The sequence below is a fragment of the Nipponia nippon genome, unplaced genomic scaffold, assembly GCF_047370975.1.
Source record: "Nipponia nippon isolate SJK-2023a ecotype South Korea unplaced genomic scaffold, ASM4737097v1 scaffold_9, whole genome shotgun sequence".
Classification (NCBI taxonomy): Eukaryota; Metazoa; Chordata; class Aves; order Pelecaniformes; family Threskiornithidae; genus Nipponia; species Nipponia nippon.
The window spans coordinates 18269487-18290201 of record NW_028262413.1 but is presented as its reverse complement, the minus strand read 5'-3'; the positions used below and the strand labels follow the sequence as shown (position 1 = coordinate 18290201).

General features: G+C 37.6%; 1 protein-coding gene across 21 annotated transcripts in view; it reads left to right on the top strand.

Moving 5' to 3' along the window:
- Window positions 1-20715, top strand: part of PBRM1 (polybromo 1) — a 70760-nt gene that overhangs the window by 33391 nt on the left and 16654 nt on the right. For all 21 annotated transcript variants that reach the window (XM_087744537.1, XM_087744541.1, XM_087744551.1 and 18 more), the window contains 13 exons: window positions 32-173; window positions 763-860; window positions 4633-4909; window positions 6016-6121; window positions 7404-8046; window positions 8933-9144; window positions 10279-10464; window positions 12239-12396; window positions 13330-13596; window positions 14717-14862; window positions 15178-15335; window positions 16011-16194; window positions 17446-17656. In XM_087744537.1, the coding sequence (XP_087600663.1) occupies window positions 32-173; window positions 763-860; window positions 4633-4909; window positions 6016-6121; window positions 7404-8046; window positions 8933-9144; window positions 10279-10464; window positions 12239-12396; window positions 13330-13596; window positions 14717-14862; window positions 15178-15335; window positions 16011-16194; window positions 17446-17656 (2788 nt within the window). The remainder of the gene's footprint in view (window positions 1-31; window positions 174-762; window positions 861-4632; window positions 4910-6015; window positions 6122-7403; window positions 8047-8932; window positions 9145-10278; window positions 10465-12238; window positions 12397-13329; window positions 13597-14716; window positions 14863-15177; window positions 15336-16010; window positions 16195-17445; window positions 17657-20715) is intronic.

Sequence of the window (20715 nt, the reverse complement as noted above, 5' to 3'; positions counted from 1 at the left end):
AATACCAATCAGATATTCCACTCTTTTGCAGAACCAAACTGAAGAACCATGAATATGAGACTTTAGATCAGTTGGAGGCTGATCTGAACTTGATGTTTGAAAATGCCAAGCGCTACAATGTTCCCAATTCTGCCATCTATAAAAGAGTACTGAAAATGCAGCAAGTTATGCAGGTATGTGGAGTAGAACAATCAAAAGGATATAACTTCACACGTGAATTTATTTCCCTAATGAATATTTTTCCAAAATAATTTGTGACTAGACCTGTATTTGCAGTAGTATTTTCTTGCTTAAGGGGAAGTATGGGAATGAAGAGCATCATAGGATGATTTTTCTTCAGCACACCTGCTGCCTTCTGTGATTTCTTTTGGTCACTTTTATTCCTTACTATGACTCTTCACCCAATTAAGTTGTGAGAAAATTGATGATGTGGGGTTTTTTTTAGGGTGTGCAGGTAAAAACACTTCAAATGCTAAAACACTTCAAATTTCGTGAAGTGTTCCAGCTAAGTGCTGCAGTCTGAAATGACATTGTTTTCAAATTGATTCCTCAAAAATTTTTCTGACAGTTAAAAAGAATTATACTGCTATTTTATGTTGGCCAACTCATATTAAATAAGTCACTGGAAGTATTTTGATTGTGGTTTAGTCTCAAAACCCATAGTTGCATCTTTCTTTGTGCATCTGATCTGTTCTGATGTTTAGTGTTGTTCTGGAAATGTCCAGCTGTGAGTTTGGCTTCAGGGATTTCTTCTTTTTTCAGGCAAAGAAGAAGGAGCTTGCTAGGAGAGATGACATTGAGGATGGGGACAGTATGATTTCTTCTGCTACATCTGATACTGGAAGCTCAAAAAGGAAAAGGTATGCACTTCTGTAGTTCCTGCAGACCATGACATTGCTACATCTTTTATTTGTTAAAGAGAATATTAAGCCACGGGTTTTAGCATTTGTGTAAGGATTTGTAGTTCTTTGTTGTTGTTGTTCTCATTAAGTGTTGGTTCTAATTAATGCAAAACTATTTGCTGACTTTCTTTTCCTTTTTTGGCCTATTAATTGGCAGGTGTCAACATCAGTTCAGTAAGTGGCATAGACACTGTAGTTGCACTGAATTAGGTAATTTTGTCAGTGGATTTCAGGATTTTTATTTGTGTTTTATTCTTTTTAGCCTGGTGTGTGGACTGTCTTCACAGGTTGTTAGCAATTATTGCTTCTTTTCTACTAATTCTCTGATATATGACTATTTATGTAGTTTGGGAAGCAATTTCAGAATATAATTAAAGTTAACACTATAGTTGAATTAATTTTTTGAAAGTTTATGGTATTACTCTAGAAATACTTTTATTTGGTGAAGTCTTCTGGCATAAATATTTTCATTTTCCGTGACCTGAACTCTGCTTGAGGAGTTTTCATCATTAATGTTAGAGGACTACTTCTCTCTCCCTTCTGAATTTGCGCTCTTCGGTTACTTACCTGTCAGTGGCTGGGACAAAGAGGGTATTTGACAAACAGATAAACTGAGTATAATAGGTTGATTATTCTGGATACTGTATTGCAAACAAAATTCACAGTGATTTGAAATATACTCTTTTAGTGAGCAATAATGATGGTTTATGGAAAGTATTCTTTAACAGTGATAGCTGTTGTGTAATTAATGTTAGTGACGTATTTCACTCCAAAAAGTGATAGTTTCTCTAGTCTGCCTCATGGTATCATTTGCAAAAAGTTCCAACTTCTGATAATATTATTGCAATAGTAGCAACTCTCAGTGTAAAACTGTAATTCAGCATGCATCTTTGGTGTTGCTTGTGACCTTCAGCTTCCTGTATTTTTAGTTCTTTGTTTTGTCAAAGTGACAGCAGTTGTGGGGGGAGGAAGGGAATGAACTAGAGCATCACCAAAGATTCACTTAAGAGCAATCAAGTAAGTGCAACAATGTACACTCATACAGAGAGAAAATATTAACATGGATGTAAGAGGTGGTACAGTCTAGGGATGCTAGGAAGAAGAAACGTAGCAGAACAGTAAGACAGACCACAGGACCAAATGAAGATCAGGAAGGAACAAATTGCAAAAATTGCTAGTTTTGTGATCTTAAGAGAACTACTAACCTAACCAAGCAAGTCAAACTGTCATCAGTGTCCTTTTCATAGAATCATAGAATCGTTAAGGTTGGAAAAGACCCTTAAGATCATTGAGTCCAGCCGTTAACCGTATATTGCTTTTGATCACCTTGTGCAAGAGAATACTGAAATGCTTAAAAGAAAAAATCTGTCAGGCCTTGTCATCTAAGAACAGTAAAAGAGAAAAAGTTGTGTTCATAGGTAAGGGAAATAAAAATTATTTGATTTTCTTCATGCCTGAAGAGAACCTGAAAATGCTTTTGATGTTGTCAGTTCAATACTTACTGTAAGTTTCACTTGCTGCATGATAGGAAGTAAAAGAAGATTGTAAATGCTGCTGACAGCAAAAGTGAGAGGAATTCCAAAATGTTGCTGGAAAAGGAAATTAATAACCCAGACAAAATCCATCCCATTGGGAAAGTAATAGTGACACAGACAAAACTAGTTTGAATGTCCCCCTTTATGTATCAGATGCATGACCTGAATCTTGAGTATTGGCAGGCTTTTTACTATTTCTGCTTTGGTTTTGCTTTACCTACTTTCATTGAACTAAATGTTAAAACTTGGAAACATGTTAAAATGTGGAATTTGGAAGCATGTCTCTGTTCTGGCATTGCTCATCTGCTAGTGTGAACCACTAACTAACAGTTTCCAGCAGTGAGGATAATGCGGAAAAAAGTTTTTAACCTATAGAAGATACATTTTGAATTTTCTCATGTGTTGTGACATTAATTTTCATTAGTTATTTTGCTGACCTTACCAAGGAGCACGAGATATCTGAGGCATGAGGCTATACTGGATTAAATATATTTTAAATGTAGGAGGAAGAGATCCAGATGATGGAAAATCTGTGATGCAGTTTGTTTTCTAGCAAGTTGTACAGTGATGTTTTGCACATTCTGCAAATGAAGGTAGTTGTTGTCTGTACAGATAGTATGGAGTTATAACTACCTGAATAAGTCTTACGGAGATTGTAATTGAAAGCTGGTTTAAAAGTGCTTTGTAGAGAGTGCATTTCTAAAAGTGGCACGGTATCTGAGCTGAGCTTATACATTATTAACATAAGCTTTCCTCTCCCTTATCTGATTTGCTTATAGATTATGTAGTATATGTACAGGGAGCCACACATAACTGTTTTCCTGATAAGCTGTGTCTTAATTGTGCTGTCAGATTTTTTGAGACAACTGTAATAGCTACACATAGGATGACTCTTAAGTTTGTGTTGATAGCATGTACGTGGCCATTTTCTACCTGGGTTTGCAGTTTTGATGAGCTTTATGGACTTGTAACTTCATTTGACTGTGGTTGACAGATATTTAGCAATTCAAACCCTTCTTTCTACTATTCTTGATGTCCTTATTTTTCTTGTATCTGGTATTGAAGAAGATACAGAATTACTTTGAGATAAATAGCTCAAGTCTTTGATATTCTATATTCAGCAGAGGTAGTCAGGAAGATACTGGGTGAGGGGTTTTTCTCTGTTTGCACTAGATCTTGAGGTCTTGGATTCAGATGCCTAGACCTGACTGATCTGTTTCCTCTGTGGCTGGAAAGTGCTTAGAGCTCCTTTTGACCTTTGCAGTTTTGAAAACTAGTTATTTGTTTTATTCTGTAGAACACTTAAACTCAAGGTGAATGAGACAAAAATCATATCTTAAAGTTGATTTCCTGTTTATTTAGCAGACTGCTGGTTATGATGCTGTCATTATTTGCAAATGGGGGTGTTGGTTGACAGCCGCCTGAACATGAGCCAGCAGTGTGCTCAGGTGGCCAAGAAGGCCAATAGCATCCTGGCTTGCATCAGAAATAGTGTGGCCAGCAGGACCAGGGAGGTGATGGTGCCCCTGTACTCAGCACTGGTGAGGCCGCACCTCAAGTACTGTGTTCAGTTTTGGGCCCCTCACTGCAAGAAGGACACGAGGTGCTGGAGTGTGTCCAAAGAAGGGCAGCAAAGCTGGTGAAGGGTCTGGAGCACAAGTCCTATGAGGAGCGGCTGAGGGAGCTGGGCTTGTTTAGTTTGGAGAAGAGGAGGCTGAGGGAAGACCTTATTGCTCCCTACAACTACTTGAAAGGAGGTTGTAGCGAGGTGGGGGTCGGTCTCTTGTCCCTTGTAACAAGTGATAGGACGAGAGGAAACGGCCTCAGGTTGAGCCACGGGAGGTTTAGGTTGGATATTAGGGAAAACTTCCTCACTGAAAGGGTAGTCAGGCATTGGATCAGGCTGCCCAGGGAAGTGGTTGAGTCCCCATCCCTGGAGGTATTTAAAAGACATGTAGATGTGGTGCTTGAGGACATGGTTTAGTGGTGGACTTGGCAGTCCTAGGTTGGACTTGATGATCGTAAAGGTCTTACCAACTTAAAACTATTCTGTGATTCTTGCATGCGTGTCTAGGTGGTTGTGCTTGTTTTCTCATGGTAGAGGATTATGTCATTTTGATACTAGTGTTGAAAGTGGGGAAAAGAGCCCCTGACATTTATTCTTTTTCTTTTTATTCTTCTCTTTAACCTAACAGTAAAAAGAATATACGAAAGCAACGAATGAAGATCTTATACAATGCAGTTCTGGAAGCTCGAGAATCAGGCACAGGCAGACGGCTCTGTGATCTGTTTATGGTTAAGCCATCCAAAAAGGACTATCCGGACTATTATAAAATTATCTTGGAGCCAATGGACTTGAAAATGATAGAACACAACATCCGCAATGATAAGTATGCAGGGGAAGAAGCCATGATTGAAGACATGAAGCTCATGTTCCGAAATGCAAGGCATTATAATGAGGAAGGCTCCCAGGTAGTGTTTTGATTCTGCAGTCACACTTAATTCTCTGTTTCTTTGCAGACATATAAGTTATGTTAGGATGGTTTAGCTTTGACTATTACTCACATGATTTATGATAATTGTTTATTGAACTAAAATAGAAACGTGACTTTTTTTGTTCTGCTGGTGTTTTAAATTCTGTCTTGGTCTATAGTTGTATATACATGAAATGCAACACCTTCCTTTGCAAAGGTTAGACTTATTTCCCGTTAGCTAAACTTGTTCTTCCACTACAAAGAATGTCAGCTGAATGTTTCCTAGTACATTTAAAAAAAATAAGCTGGTTACTAAATTCTCATTATTCATCCTCAGTTAATCACCTGAAGGTATTTGCACAATGAACGGTCATCAGCATGTGATTTGGAGCTGAGAACCTCTGAGAAGAAATGTCTTAGTTGGAAAGAAACCAACTTTGTATTCATGGAAGTGGGAGAGTGTGGGAGATCAGACTAGAAGACCTGACTTGTTTAGTCTAGCAAAAGGAGTCTGAAAGGAATATGCTTTTCACTCTACAAATATATTGTAGGATGTTTCTATATTGTGATGTTTCTCAGCCAGCAAGCAATGATTTTGTGGAACAGAGTGGTGGTAAGAAACCTCCAGCTATTTCTAATGAGGAACTTGATAAGCTACTGTACAGGACTTTATGATGAGGTCGCGTTCACCAGGGTTGGATTTGAAGACCCAGGAGGACTGTTCTAGTCCTGTGTACCTTGATGCAGTCACAATAGTTCAAGAGATCTTTCATTGCTCAGCAGAATGGTTTGATGAGGAAGTTGATAAGACAACTGCACCTTGCCGTTTTGTATTTTTGGAATAGAAATGCAGCTTAATTGGATAATTTATTCAAGATTTATATCTCCCTGATTTAGATGATGTTCATCAGGTCTGCTTACGTGTATAAGTCTATTAAAGGTGTACATTTGAGAAATAAGCCCTTCTTTTTAATCAAGTACTTGGTTTTGCGTTCAGTTTTTTCAGACTAACACTTAAATGTTTCTTAGGGGCTAGTTCTAAACTAGTCTAAACACAGTAAACCTTGTTTTGTTTTGGTTTTTGATTACTTTACTGATTAATAGGTATACAATGATGCTCATATGCTGGAAAAGATCCTTAAAGAAAAAAGGAAAGAACTGGGACCCTTAGCTGAAGATGATGATGTTGCATCCCCTAAACTAAAGCTAAGTAAGGCAACCTTGTACATTGCTATGTCTCATATCAACACGTACGGAAACCCTGCAATACAGATTAACAGATCTTCCTTTTAGAGTAGAAGACGTGATCTGCAAATTCATACTGACGTGCAAAGTAGAATTCTATTTTCAAAATCATGACAACAATGATGTGTTTATATGTGTATATAATAGAATTTAGTTGTTGCATATAGTGTTTTCTAAGAAAACTAACTTAGAATGAAGAAAGAAAACTGAGGAATTACTGGAATGACTGGCATTTAGTCATGTAGTGTTATCCAAATGTTAGATGCTGCATTATGTGCTCAGTAACACTTCATTAACACACTTAATGTGTGCTGCTGGGATTGCTTACAAATAAGGTGCTTCTCAAACTGAGTAAAGCTCTTAATTTCCCATGTCAAATGGCTGCGATTTCCACAGAATGATAAAAGAAATGTGAGCTTTATTTGGAAAATTATTGAAAGTCATGAAAAATGCACAAGGGAAATTTCCAACAATATTTGTTCCTAGACCTGTTGCCTTAAAAACTACGCTTGCTACTACTCAAATCTTATGTCCCCTTAATATGTGTTCAGAACTTAACAAACTGAGAAGGTTAAAATTGCACAGAAAGGCTTAAAGAAAACAGTTGCACACAGCCTTCTTGAAATAGAAATGTGCAGCTCTTAGGTAAGGTACAGGTAGTAGAGAATTCAGACAGGGACTATAAAATACAGTAACAGAGATCCTGAATTAATCAAAAAGCTAATCTGATTGATAATCCCATGGGAGGCCATATTTTATATTTCACCTGTAATAATCCTCTCTAATTTGGCATAAACCTGTCATAAAGGAATCTCATAATATTTAGAATGCTTAATTTTAGTGATAGCAAAAACCCTGTGATGATTGGATTTGTAACAGCTGTAGAGAGAAATTCATGTAGAGCTACTAAGACCAAATTGAATTTAGAGGAGCTATTAATAATATTAGGTAGGAAAAGATGTTTTCCATGCTTAAGTCTGAAGAGACCGTCACCAGGTGGACCACATAGGAACATATGATTCTGTGTTTGCCAAAAATAACATTTAAAAAAAATATTCATACAATTATGAAAAATAAAGGAAGCTGCAACTTGGAATGGGCTCCATGTTATGAGTCTTCTGCTCATACAGTGAAGTCGTTCTTCAATAAGCAGTTCTTCAATGGAAAGGAGATGGACAAAGCAGTGTGCAAGCTCTGGTTTTGTAGTGATTTTTTTTCTTTTTTTGTTTTCCTTTTTGTCTGCTTAGGTAGAAAAAGTGGCATTTCTCCTAAAAAATCGAAATACATGACTCCAATGCAACAGAAACTGAATGAGGTCTATGAAGCAGTTAAGAATTACACGGATAAACGAGGCAGGCGACTGAGCGCCATCTTCTTGAGGCTGCCATCTCGGTCTGAGCTTCCTGACTATTATGTAACCATTAAAAAGCCCGTTGACATGGAAAAGATCAGAAGCCATATGATGGCAAATAAATACCAGGATATTGATTCCATGGTAGAGGACTTTGTAATGATGTTCAATAACGCTTGCACATATAACGAGCCAGAATCTTTGATTTATAAAGATGCTCTGGTCCTACATAAAGTTTTGCTTGAAACTCGGAGAGAAATAGAAGGAGATGAGGATTCTCATGTGCCCAATGTCACTTTGCTAATTCAGGAACTTATCCATAACCTTTTTGTATCTGTTATGAGCCACCAGGATGATGAGGGCAGATGCTATAGCGACTCCTTAGCTGAGATTCCTGCTGTTGATCCCAACTTCCCAAATAAACCTCCTCTGACTTTTGATATTATCCGAAAAAATGTTGAAAATAATCGCTATAGAAGATTGGACTTGTTCCAGGAGAATATGTTTGATGTACTGGAGAGGGCAAGGAGAATGAACAGGTGAGCGAAGCCATATTTTTCGGGTATCCTTTGTCTTATCGCATGAGTTTTGCATGTTAGCATTAGACAAAGGCTAAAGTTTTTTTTTTTTAAGGTATTTGCTTTCCTTGATATGGCTGTTTAGAAAACTAAATCTCAAAAGCTCTATCACATCTTTAGTGGAAGTATGCTTTCGTTTAAAAACAAGGAAAAAGTTAGGTTTCTGCCAGGAAGTAAGTTTGGTGTTCATCTTTCAAAGGCACACTTCATGAAAACCAGGTTTGTGCTAACTTTGAAATTGAAAAAATGAAGAGGAGGAGCTGTTCACTCACTGCTTGACTAGTGGATTACTCTTTTGGAGCAATCACAGTTGTATGAGTTATGGTTATATTGTGCAAAAACTATGAACACTTGCAACTTCTTGCAGTGTTTTACTTGAAGTAGGGAGAGTACTTGGGGATGTGCAGGTAAAATCTTGACTCTGAAGTAGAGGAGGTAAAAAATGATATTAAAACATTTACTAACAGGAGTATGGGTAATTAAAATAAGTCAGTTTTGTTAATAATAATGTTATTACTTAAGTTTCAGAAGTTAACAGGTTGTAGAGGTCCAGTGGCAAGTAGTTTTGGTCGCAATCAACTACATTTGATTTTTCTGGTATTTCAGGACTGGTGTGTACAAAAATACTGTTTTAGGTAAACTATAATACAAACTGATAGCAGAGTAGCAGGTGGAGCATGACTTGCCAGTGTCTGCTGCTGCTTGTTATGAGTAAGCACAGAAATCTATTGGTAGAGTGAAGCTTTAGTTTTATCACTAAGTGTGGCGATTGATGGGTATGCGTTTAGGATGCTGTTTGACTCTGCACAAACTGTGTTTCTGTCCTGTTCTGTGTATTTTTGCACAGGACTGATTCAGAGATTTACGAGGATGCAGTTGAACTTCAGCAGTTCTTTATTAAAATTCGAGACGAACTTTGTAAGAATGGAGAGATTCTTCTGTCACCTGCTCTCAGCTATACCACCAAGCATCTTCACAACGATGTAGAAAAGGAAAAGAAGGAGAAGCTGCCCAAAGAAATAGAGGAGGATAAGCTCAAAAGAGAGGAGGAGAAGAGAGGTAGCTACTTTCTTTTCATTAATTTTAAATGTATTAATTGAAAAATGTACCTATGCATATAATGCATGCTCTGCTGTTGCTGCAGCTTCACGAACTGAAAGGATTTAATAGTCTGGTTGTCCACCAAGGGTCTTGTATTTTAAAGTTACGAGAGATTTATTTTATTTTGATCCTTATCAGCCATACCAGCCAGCTTTAAGAAAGAGATGTGGGTAGATACTAACCTTATGGAAACTCTTTAATCAGAACACATTGGAGTACCAGTAGTCTTATTTCAAGGATATTATAAAAGAAAACCATAGCTTTTTACTATAGCTTTCTGCTGATAATAAACTTAGCAATGACTGTTCCAATTGACCTTTTAGTTGTTTCCTTTTTGGCAAATACTGTTTTCTTGATGTGCTGATGTAGCTTTTAACACTGCTAAAGAAATGCTATTTAAGTAAAATTTTTGCATTTCTTACTTGGCTACTGTGAGTGTGAAGAAGAATGGGCTTGCATAATTTTGTAGGGCAAGAAACCTACTGTGAAGGTCTTTTGTGTTTCACAGTTCCTGGCTGTTACTGTCCATATAATCATTGTGGAGCATGTCTAGGGGAATGAATAAAGCTTTCTAATTGCCCCTTTCCACAGATGGGAGCAGAGCTGTTAGCTCTTTGTCTTTGAATTGTCTTTCTAACATGGTTCATCTTCCCACATAGCACTAATGTCAGCAGCAGTAAAGTCTGGTTGCTCTGGCCAGGCTCAGTATTATAAGGGGACAACAGCTGTGATGCCCTTTTTCTGTCTTCCTTTGAGACCTAAAAATCCCAAAGAAAGCAAAACATGCCTTTCTGAAGGCTTCTGAGCTCAGTGCTGTCACTGAGTTTGTCTTCACTCACTGGGAGGGCTCAGTAAAATTCAACCGAAGAAGTGAAACCCAACCTTGAGCAGCACCAGTAGCAGAAAGGCTAGCAGCACAAAACAGGCTTAAACCCTTCCTTCACGTTGGAAGGCAGTGACAGAGGGGCAGATGCATCAGGTATCATGTGGCACTTCTGCACGCAGCAAAGGGTGAGGGCGTTCATATCGGCAATCTTGGCTAATGTGGAAATGTGCCATTACTAACATCTGTTTTTCCCTTCTTGAAATAAGAAGCTGAAAAGAGTGAAGATTCTTCTGGATCAGCTGGGCTGTCAAGCTTGCATCGGACCTACAGCCAGGATTGCAGCTTCAAGAACAGCATGTACCATGTAGGAGATTATGTGTATGTGGAGCCTGCTGAAGCCAACTTGCAACCTCACATAGTCTGTATTGAGAGGCTGTGGGAAGATTCAGCTGGTAAGGGTGTCTATGCTATAGGGAAACAGTATGGTGAAACTTATTACTATTTAAAACTTCCAATTTGAGCTTTTTCTGTGTAGATGTTATTTATTTTACTTGAGAAGTATGTGAGTATTTTTCTTGTTTCTGAGTTGCTTTGTTCCAAAGAATATTACAAATATAAAGTTCTTGGATCAGCACACGCTTTTTTGTTGTTCGTCTCTACCTACCCTCAAATTGTAAGCGTGCCAGAGAATAGGCTCTTCTAAGTGGGATGGGCTCCTTGTAATTTAGGTGCAGAAGAACACATGGGGTTTTTCTGTGCTGAGAAATCTGAACCAAAGTTGGGCACATTTAACTGCAAATGTTCCACAGAACAAGGCAGCTTCAGAACTTGCCTTTGTTAAATTTCAGAATTGAGCTGAATCTTGCATTTCCTAGGCCAAATCAAGCCATAACAAGTACTGTTTTGTTTTTTTCTCATCAGCAATGCATTCTTTTTGCAGCAGGTACTTCTCTTAAGTGTAAGGAAGTCTAGAGATACGGTAAGAGTATCAGATAAACATGGTGCACTCTCAGCAGTGCTGGAAACTACGGTTGCTGAGAAGTACAGTGGGGTATAGTGGAGTTAACAATTTTGGTTGCACTTTTTTTTAAAGGGATGGAACAGATGTGTTACAAAGACAGATTAAAAAGACCGTGACTCTTAAATTTGGAGAGGAGAAATGTAAGGCAGGATATAATTAAGGTTTGCAAAATCATGAAGTGGGTAGATAAGGTGAATGCAGAAATACTATTCAACAAATCTCGCAGTACTGGAGTTAGAGGGCACTCATTGACACTAATAAATCAGATTAAAATATGTGAAAGTGTTTGGCTTTTTAATACAGTGTGTCGTGAGCCTCCTGGCTTCCCCAGGAGCTTGTGGAGGCAGATTATAACAGCAGGTTCAAAAATGCATGAGGCAAGTCCATGTACAACAGGTCTAAAGCAAATAATAAAGGGAATAATCAGCAAATAATAGCCAGATAAAGCGAATAGCTCTCTAAAACCCCTAATGCAATGACTGTAGAAGGAGTGGAATGAGTTATAGAGATTGGCCGTGATCAAATGCATTCTCCTAATAGCCTGTCCTGCTCACTCAGTTGGATGCAGCGTATTTGGGTAGATGGACCATTGGCCAGTTGGACGTTTCTTATGTTTGTTTGTCTGTGGAGAAAGTGAATAGCACTTTATATTCTGGTTCAGTCTACAGATTACAGATTTTCTTTGATTTAGAAAAATAGTACATACTTGTAACTTGTTTATAAATCATTGTTAACAATTTGAATTTGTCACAGCATAACATGGAAGAAATAGTTCTTAAAAACTTGAAACCAGTTATCCAAGGTTCTTCAGATAATCAAGTGATTGTTGTGTAGACTTTGAAGCCATTTCAAGGCTTGAAAGTCAAGATTTATAAATAAGTTGCATACTGTTTCCTGAATTCATCTGGCTCAACAGAACTGATTCCTGCTTTATTTTGGCCGAGTCAGGTTTTACTGGGGAAAAAACAATTTGCAGGCTTTTTAAGCCACCTAGTTTTCCTTACCTGAAACAGTTAAGGAATCTTGTCCTGTTTTAAAACAGTTTACTCTCCGTATAAATGACTACATGGCTATTTGATTAATCAGTCAATCTATAGTTGTTTTTTCTTGCTCATGCACTAGAGAATATACCACTTTACATCTTTTTCTCCTTTTTTTCTCTCTTTTTTGGTGTTTGTTTTTTGTTGTTTTTGGTTTTTTTTAAGGAGAGAAATGGCTCTACGGCTGTTGGTTTTATCGACCAAATGAAACGTTTCATCTTGCAACACGAAAATTCTTGGAGAAAGAAGTTTTTAAAAGTGACTATTACAATAAAGTTCCTGTTAGCAAAATTTTGGGCAAATGCGTGGTCATGTTTGTTAAGGTGAGAGACTATTCAGACTAATTGTTAAGCAAATAATGTGTTCTCTGCTGTTTTCTTGAAGAGATGTAGGTATTCTAACAGAGGCATTTTACTAATACTTACATAAAATAGGACTCGCTCCTGTGTGCTGTTTGTATTCTTCATTTGCTTCATGAGATACGTAGTTCATCCAAGTGATGGCATTTCTCAGTGCTGGTTGGTTTGTAGAATCATATGCCTATTAGATAATAAGCTAACTGATTTTTCAGAGCATGTAGTAGAGAAATTGCAGGTAACTTCTCTAAGATTCCCATAAAAGCATGTAGGTTTAGGTTTGGTGGGGACTTGAATGGCTTGGTAAGAGGATGAAGTCTTTCACCTCTGTCTCAAGTTTGATTCCACATCATCCTTGTGCTGAGGATTTTTGGCTTGCTTGCAACATATCTATCTCAATCAGTTTTTAGAGGTAGTGTGTTCATATGGAAAAAAGTGCTACAGCTGCTGAGTACATGAATGGGTATCACAGTCACATATCAATGAGCATGGACCTTACTTCCCCCTTCTCCCCCCCAAAAAAGAAATTGGTGGTCATGTCCTCTTTCCAAGTCAAAGCTCAGAAATCTTGTAAAGGTGGTTTTGGCCTGCAGATCTTGTACTTGTTAATGTAGTGGTTTGGTAAATGAATAAAACCTAACTTTTCTTACATGATAACCTGCACTGAATTTATCTTCTTCTCTAAGGGCAGGATTTCTTGTTGTTGGCTTTTAATTTTTAATGTAACTTGGATGTCAAACTGGAAGAAAAGAACTCAGCAGAAAGGCTTTATTAGTCTAAAAGTGTTTCTGACAGAAACGTAGAAAAAAACAGGAAGCATGGGAGGGAGTTCACTGTGTGTCTGTGGGTATGCGTGTGTGTGTTGCTGAAATAGTTCATCTTTTTTTCTTCAATCTGCAGGAATATTTTAAATTGTGTCCTGAAAACTTCAGAGATGAGGATGTCTATGTCTGTGAGTCACGTTATTCTGCAAAGACAAAATCTTTTAAAAAGATAAAACTGTGGACTATGCCTGTAAGCTCTGTAAGATTTGTCCCACGAGATGTACCCCTGCCTGTGGTCCGTGTTGCTTCTGTATTTGCTAATACAGACAAAGTAGATGAGGAGAAACATGCTGAAACACTGGAGGACAGTAAGGTGGGAGAAAGTATCCTTCATCTTGAAAAGGTATGTAAGATAACAGGGGAACATTGAATATATTTGACAGATAAAGAATGACAAAATGTGAGCCCTTGTGACTTCGGTTTCATGGCATGCAGACACAATAACATATAAATAAATATAATATTTATGTTATAAATTGTTATACACATCTGTAAATAAATACAAACAACATATAAATAGACTAAACAGAAAATAAACTGTGTACATATTTGCTAGATTCTACAAATGCTTTCTTGGAATTGTGTGAAGGGGTTGTTTGTTTGTTTTATACCACTTCAGAAAAAAAATTTACACTTTAACTGTAAAGCTTGCCTTAAGCCTAAAGAATCAGTAAAACTAAAAGTCTAATTTTAGTTCATGGCAATGCTTTATTATGTAGTATTTCAGTAAAATAGTCAGTAGCTAGGCAGCAGTAAGCAATACTTAATATTCTGTTGCTTGTGACCTATTTATGGTTGATAACGGAGTGGTTTGTTGTCAAAATGCTTAAGAATATTTCTGTCCAACATACTGGGTAAAATGCTTTATTTTATTGTATTTAGAGTCATAAAAGAAATAAATGTAATTAAATTTATCTGAAATAAATTTAGAGCTATAAAAAATAAACTTAGAGTCATAAAATAAGTCCACTTTACATTGAGTTCTCTAACAGCACCTCAGAACAGAATACCCGCCTAGCACACTCATTGTCAGCTTTAATCAGACACTTTGTATTTATTCACATCATGACAAAAGAATGAATTATTTCTACTGAGAGAATGAAAACTTATGGGGTCTTTTCCTTCCACACCTTGGGGAAGCAAAATAAGCTGACAAGGCTTGGCTTGGCCAGTTAACTTTGACACAGTAGAACAAAAAAGGACCTGTAAATTACTGTTCTGGCAAAATTACAGCTTTGTGAAATAGGAAAGCTTGTGACGTACATGGAGGGTATCTTCGGCTTTGCTATTTAATTTTTAAGTTTCAAAGCCCCTCACTTTTGCATGTACAGCTCTGTTTAGTGTTTACCTGTTATTGGTAACGTAAAGATAGAGCAAAGTCTTTTACTTGCGCTTGGCGTCTTTTTATTTATATGTTTGGTTTTCCTTCTTCCACAAATTTCTAAATGCATATTCTTCTGCAGGACAAAGAAGATGTTCCAGTAGAAATGTCCAATGGAGAACCTGGTTGCCATTACTTTGAACAGCTCTGCTACAATGATATGTGGCTTAAGGTTGGGGACTGTGTCTTCATAAAATCACATGGGTTAGTGCGACCTCGGGTAGGAAGGTAAGTGCAACTTCTTTATTTGCAGTTTCTGTCTATAAAAATAACTTGGACAAAAGATGGGCTTGTTGCAAAAAGTATAAAAAAGCACGGGGAAAAAAATCTTCTGAATTAAGCTAAATGTTACAAGCTCTTAACGGATTGAGGCAAAAGTTTAGCCACCTAATAAAAAGGTGAGAAGAGTTGTACAGTTGGAATAGGCTGTTCTTCTGCACTCATTTTTTAACGACAGTCTTCCTGAACAACCTAGTGCATCTAGCTGTCTCATTTAGGAGGGGTGGCCTTTCATATATGTCAGTGGTTTGGTTTTCTTTCCAGAATTGAAAAGATGTGGGTGCGAGATGGAGCTGCGTATTTCTTTGGCCCAATCTTTATACATCCTGAAGAAACTGAACATGAACCAACTAAAATGTTCTACAAGAAGGAAGTATTTTTGAGTAACTTGGAGGAGACCTGTCCGATGACTTGCATTTTGGGTAATTATGAACAGCTTTAAATCTAATGGACACTCTTTCTCTTCCTATATGATCTGAAGTGTTTTATAGTTATGTGTAGGCTTGATTCCAAGTATGGTTTTTTTCATATTGAGTAGGGGAGGAGAGATTATTCAGTCCATTTCTAGTATGCATTCCTGTCTTTGGGACCTGCAGTGAGAATTTTCACTATAAGGAAGCTTTCTTACAATAAGGGAATTGCATGTATGATATCAAAGTGAACATTGTCTGCAGCCAGAGAACAGAAAACTCCATTATTCTCACTTCTTAATGTAATTATTCCAGTATGTGTTACCTGGAAAGTCGGTCCAAAAGGAGGCTGAAATTTGGTTTGTTGCATAAGATGATGACTATGTAATTTGTTTTGTAGTTATGATGCTGTGCTAAATATCGTTAACTTACTAGTGATCATGGGGTTTTGTTATTTTGCAGGTTTTCTTGTTCTTTAAAAAAATCCAAAAGCTGCATTAAGTTTGTGTAGGTTTCTTGTGAGTGTCATTATTTAATAGGGATATCAATTGGTGTATTTTCCATAGTTGCACCAAATACTGGGAATCTTCCAGACTTACGAGACTGGCAAAAACTTGAGTTTCCACACTTTTTGTAAAATGTCTGCAAGTGTGGCTGCCTTCTTACCCAGCTCTTTCATTTCTGCAGGAAAGTGTGCGGTTCTGTCGTTCAAAGACTTCCTCTCCTGCAGACCAACAGAAATCTCTGAAAATGATGTTTTTCTTTGTGAGAGCCGCTACAATGAAAGCGACAAACAAATGAAGAAATTTAAAGGGCTGAAGAGGTTTTCACTATCTGCAAAAGTTGTAGATGACGAAATATACTATTTTAGGTAAAATTGTGATGGGAATGTGGGTGTCACCTGAGCACTCTTTTGTATTGTGGTGGACTGAGCCTGGTTGGCAGCTAAGCCCCCACCCAGCCACTCGCTCACTCCCCCACACCGGGATGGGGGAGAGAATCAGAAGGGGAAAAGGAAGAAAAACTCCTCGGTCAAGATAAAGACAGTTTAATAAGTGAAGCAAAGCCACACGTGCAAACAAAGCAAAATAAGGAATTAATTCACTACTTTCCATCAGCAGGCAGATGTTTAGCCATTTCCTGGAAAGCAGGGCCTCAGCATGCGTAGTGGTCACTTGGAAAGACAAACGCCATAACCCCAAATGTCCCCTCTTCCTCCTCCTTGCCCCCAACTTTTATTGCTGAGCACGATGTCATATGGTATGCAATATCCCTTCGGTCAGTTTGGGTTAGCTGTCCTGGTTGTCTCCCCTCCCAGCTTCTTGCCCACCCCAGCCTACTTGCTGGGGGGGGCAGAGTGGTAAAAAGAAAAGGCCTTGACGATGTGTCAACACTGTTCAGCAATAGCTACAACATGGATGTGTTATCAACGCTGTTGTGGTCACAGATAGAAAACACAGCACCATACGGGCTACACTGCAGAAAATTACCTCCATCCCAGCCAGACCCAGTATGTCTATAAAAGTCAGAGTTGTAGGAGAAGATGAATTTTGACTAATCACACTTTTGGAAGGAACTCCAGATCATAGCAGTCTTTTCATGTTCTTAATACCAGTGGATGTTTTCTTTTTATTCTCCTGACTTTAGTAAAATTCATTACATTATCAGATTGGTAAATTCTTTTGGATGCCATTAAAATACTTAAATCCTCATTATGGGTAATAAATAGCTTTGCGGTTGGTGAACATTGATATTAATAAAAATATTAAGTTCTAACTTAAGTAAAAGGTAAAATCTAAGGAAGATGTGGTGTTAACTGCCTTCTGTTGCAGAAATTAAGTATTTGCTGCGTTGAAATCCCCTTCTAACTCATAAAAAATAATAATTATAAAAAAAAAAATCCTTCAAACAAGTGACTGAAATGCAACACTGTCCATAGACACTGAATGATTTCTACTTGTGTTCTGAAAGGAAGCACAGGCACATCCTGAGTCACCATTGGTTCCATGTTGTTCAATGATAAAGGAAGAAAAGTTGGTTTTCTCTTCAGAAATATATGCTATCTCCTGTAAAGTATGAGTGTATTCTCATCTGCTTTTTGTCTTTGTCCTCCACCTTTCAGAAAACCCATAGTTCCTCAGAAGGAACCATCTCCACTACTGGAAAAGAAGATTCAACAGCTAGAAGCAAAATTTGCTGAGTTGGAAGGAGGCGATGAGGACATGGAAGAGATGGGAGAAGAGGAAGGTGATATGACTGAAACACCTTCTATGCCTCAGCTTCAGACCCCACTAGCTAGTGAACTGGATATAATGCCTTACACTCCACCACAGGTAAGGATCTTCCTTGAGAAACCTTTCAACCTCTATATTCCGCATTCTTTCCCCAACCCAAATAAACAAAGAAACAGTAGCATTTTATCACAAACACACACAAGATTTATACTTCAGTTTACGAGCCTATGGAATAAATTACACAGAACAGTTTTGGCATATCCAATATGATATCCAGGTGGAAATATTTAAGTCCACTGAAATATTTTTAAAGGAAATCATTCAGTTGAGGAAAATCTAAGGTACCTTTTTGTATGATATGTTAACATTATTTCTAATTAGTAGGTTTTCTATGACACTTGTTCAGAAATATCAGGTCCTTATATTAAATATAAAGTTGGGGTGTAAGGGTTCAATTGTAATTCTCAATTTACCTAATGCCCGTTTTTAAGCTCTTCCTTAAATTTTGACAAAAGATAGCATTTTGGGTGTTACAGTTCTGCTACATTTTTAGAAAATGCTGTGCATCATCCTCAAAGGAAAAAAAAAAAAATCACTTTTTTAGTGTTAAGTAACCATTCTTACTTGGAAATAAGAACTTGGTAAAAAAGTTAGAAGAACTGGATGTCCTAGAAGCTTTAGTATTAATTTGCTGATAAATGGGTAGGAAGTCAAAGAGGAATCGTGTGTGGTTATATGCCGCTTGAATGCAGCATGAGTCATTGCTGCTGCTTAAATGGGGCACTTTTGATCCCCTTCCCTCTATTGCTGTGTTTCTTACACAAGCCCTGGTATTTATGTAACTGAGTATTGAAGCAGGGTGAGGAACTGCTTTAACTGGAAATTAACCTAACCAAAAAAGTTTGTTTGCAACTGGATTAAACCCTTTATCTTTTTCGTCGCATTGTCACATGCAAGCTGATGCCAGCATTAAAGAGGCAATGGGAATGACCTGCTGGGAACACGAGGAAGTTTCAGACACTTTTGTAACCAGCAATATGGATTTCTGCTGCATTACATTGTGAAGTGACAACCACATTGGTAGTTGATATGACCCCTGGAAAGAAATAACCATCTTTGGATGTCATGAAAAAGAGTTAATGAAATTGAAAGCTTTAGCTTGGTTTGGTTGTGATTTTCACCATGTGGGGAGACCACCAAATGCATTTTCCTGTGCAAGGTTGTCTCCCTGTTCTTGTTTTAACACGCTGAATTTCATAAGTAGCATGAAAACTCTTGCAGAGTATTACAAATAGAAAGTGTGTCACCAGCATTAACCAACTAATGTGACACTTTAGGAAGGGGAAGGTAACTCTATAAATCAAAATACTACCATGTTAAACATGGCAGCTGCTGAAGACACTTTAAATAGGGATCATTGGACATTAAAGATGCCCTCAAACTGCCTTCTGCAGCATTCACTGTCTTTTGATCTCCTTTGCTTTCTGTCTTTCTACATAGCTCTGTTATGCTCAGATTTCCTTGAAGTTTTATTTAAATACTAATATATAATATCTCTTTAAAAAGCCAGGTTGATAGTTGCATATTTTTTTTTTAATTGTTTGTAATGGGACAGTGTTGCAGAGCTTTCAGGATAACTAGTGAGAAGTCAGGCTCAATGGATATATCCAACGTGTGTATATATACCTTTAGACAGATGTGAACTCTGAAGTATAGAAGTTGAAGTAAAAAAAAAAAAACAAGCGCAAAACAAAAAACCCCCAAACAAATAAGGAAAACTGAAAAGGATCAATAGCAATGCATGCTAAGAAGTGAATGATGATACACAAGTGCCCTGGCAGATTCCTCACACTGCTGATTTGGAAAGAAAAGGCATGTTGTGTCTGAGTTGGCATTCAGAGCACAATTTAACTCTGGTGGAGAGATAACTAATGTATAGCACAGAGATAAACTTTCTTCTTCAAATAATCCGTTCTATTTACGTCCTTAGTGAAAACTCTTTTTAAACAGACCTCCTAGGTAAAAGGCATGTGTTTGGTTCATGTTCTCTTAAACATATGGGATTTTATTTAACAACTATTAAACCCCAGAACTTTTAAACTTTTTTTTCTTCTGATAACAAAGAAGCTCTTACTACATCTCAGGATAAAAGGAGTCAAGACAAGTGAATACATGATATTGTGGGGCTTGACAAGTACGTGGATAATGCTCTCTTGCTGCAGTTTGCTGTGAATCAAGTTGAACCTAGAAAAGAAAAAGATGTGCATCTTCATTTTTTGCTTTAGCAACATGACTGAGAAAAGGCATAAAAGGGGGTTCTGGTTTAGTACTTCTCTTAACACATCTAAAACTGAATATGCAGTTATCTCAATGGAAAAGATTCTGTTCATTTAAAAATGGTTGTATCGGAAGTGTAAAAGAATGGAGACTACAAGAACCGAATTCAGAATTCTTAGAGTTTCTCAAAGTCCTGTTTGCCCTTCCAAACTGATGGGTAGGCTTTTACATTAGATTACTGTTATCAAACTGTTGCAAGCACTATAAAGGCAAAACCAGCTGATCAACTTGTAGCTATCTAAGTGCAGATGTATAAGAGGCCAAATATATCATTACATTTTCCTGTTTCCAAATTGAGAGCTCTCCATCAGCCGGTGTGGGCCTTCCTGAGAAACCAGGATGAGTTGTACATGCCCTGTGTGTCATCCCAGAACCTGTGTGGAATTTTCTTCACTTCCTCCATCTTAGAGACAAACCTGGAAGACTTCATCCCAAAAAGACAAGTGTCTTTAGGTTCATAATGAAAACATTAAGGGTGGATTGCCATTTGAAAATGAATACAGTGAAGTTTGGAATAACATACAAGTATGCCTTGGTTTATCCAGTGCCTGGCTTAAATTGATAAGCAAGACTTTTTAAGCATCTTGGTATCTCTGAAGCTTTGTTTTTAACTGGAGAAGAGTGTTGAACTGTGGGGCTCAAAGTAACAAGTAGAAGGAGTTAGTAACATGGGCAGAATTTCAGAATAGGAAGAAAACAGTTGCATATATTTTTCTTTCCTTTTTTCCCTGCCAGGTATGTGGAAGCAATTACACTTTTCAAGATGTGAGAAATTCATAATGTTTGGGATATGAGAAGTGCCTTTTGAGGGTTTTGGTATG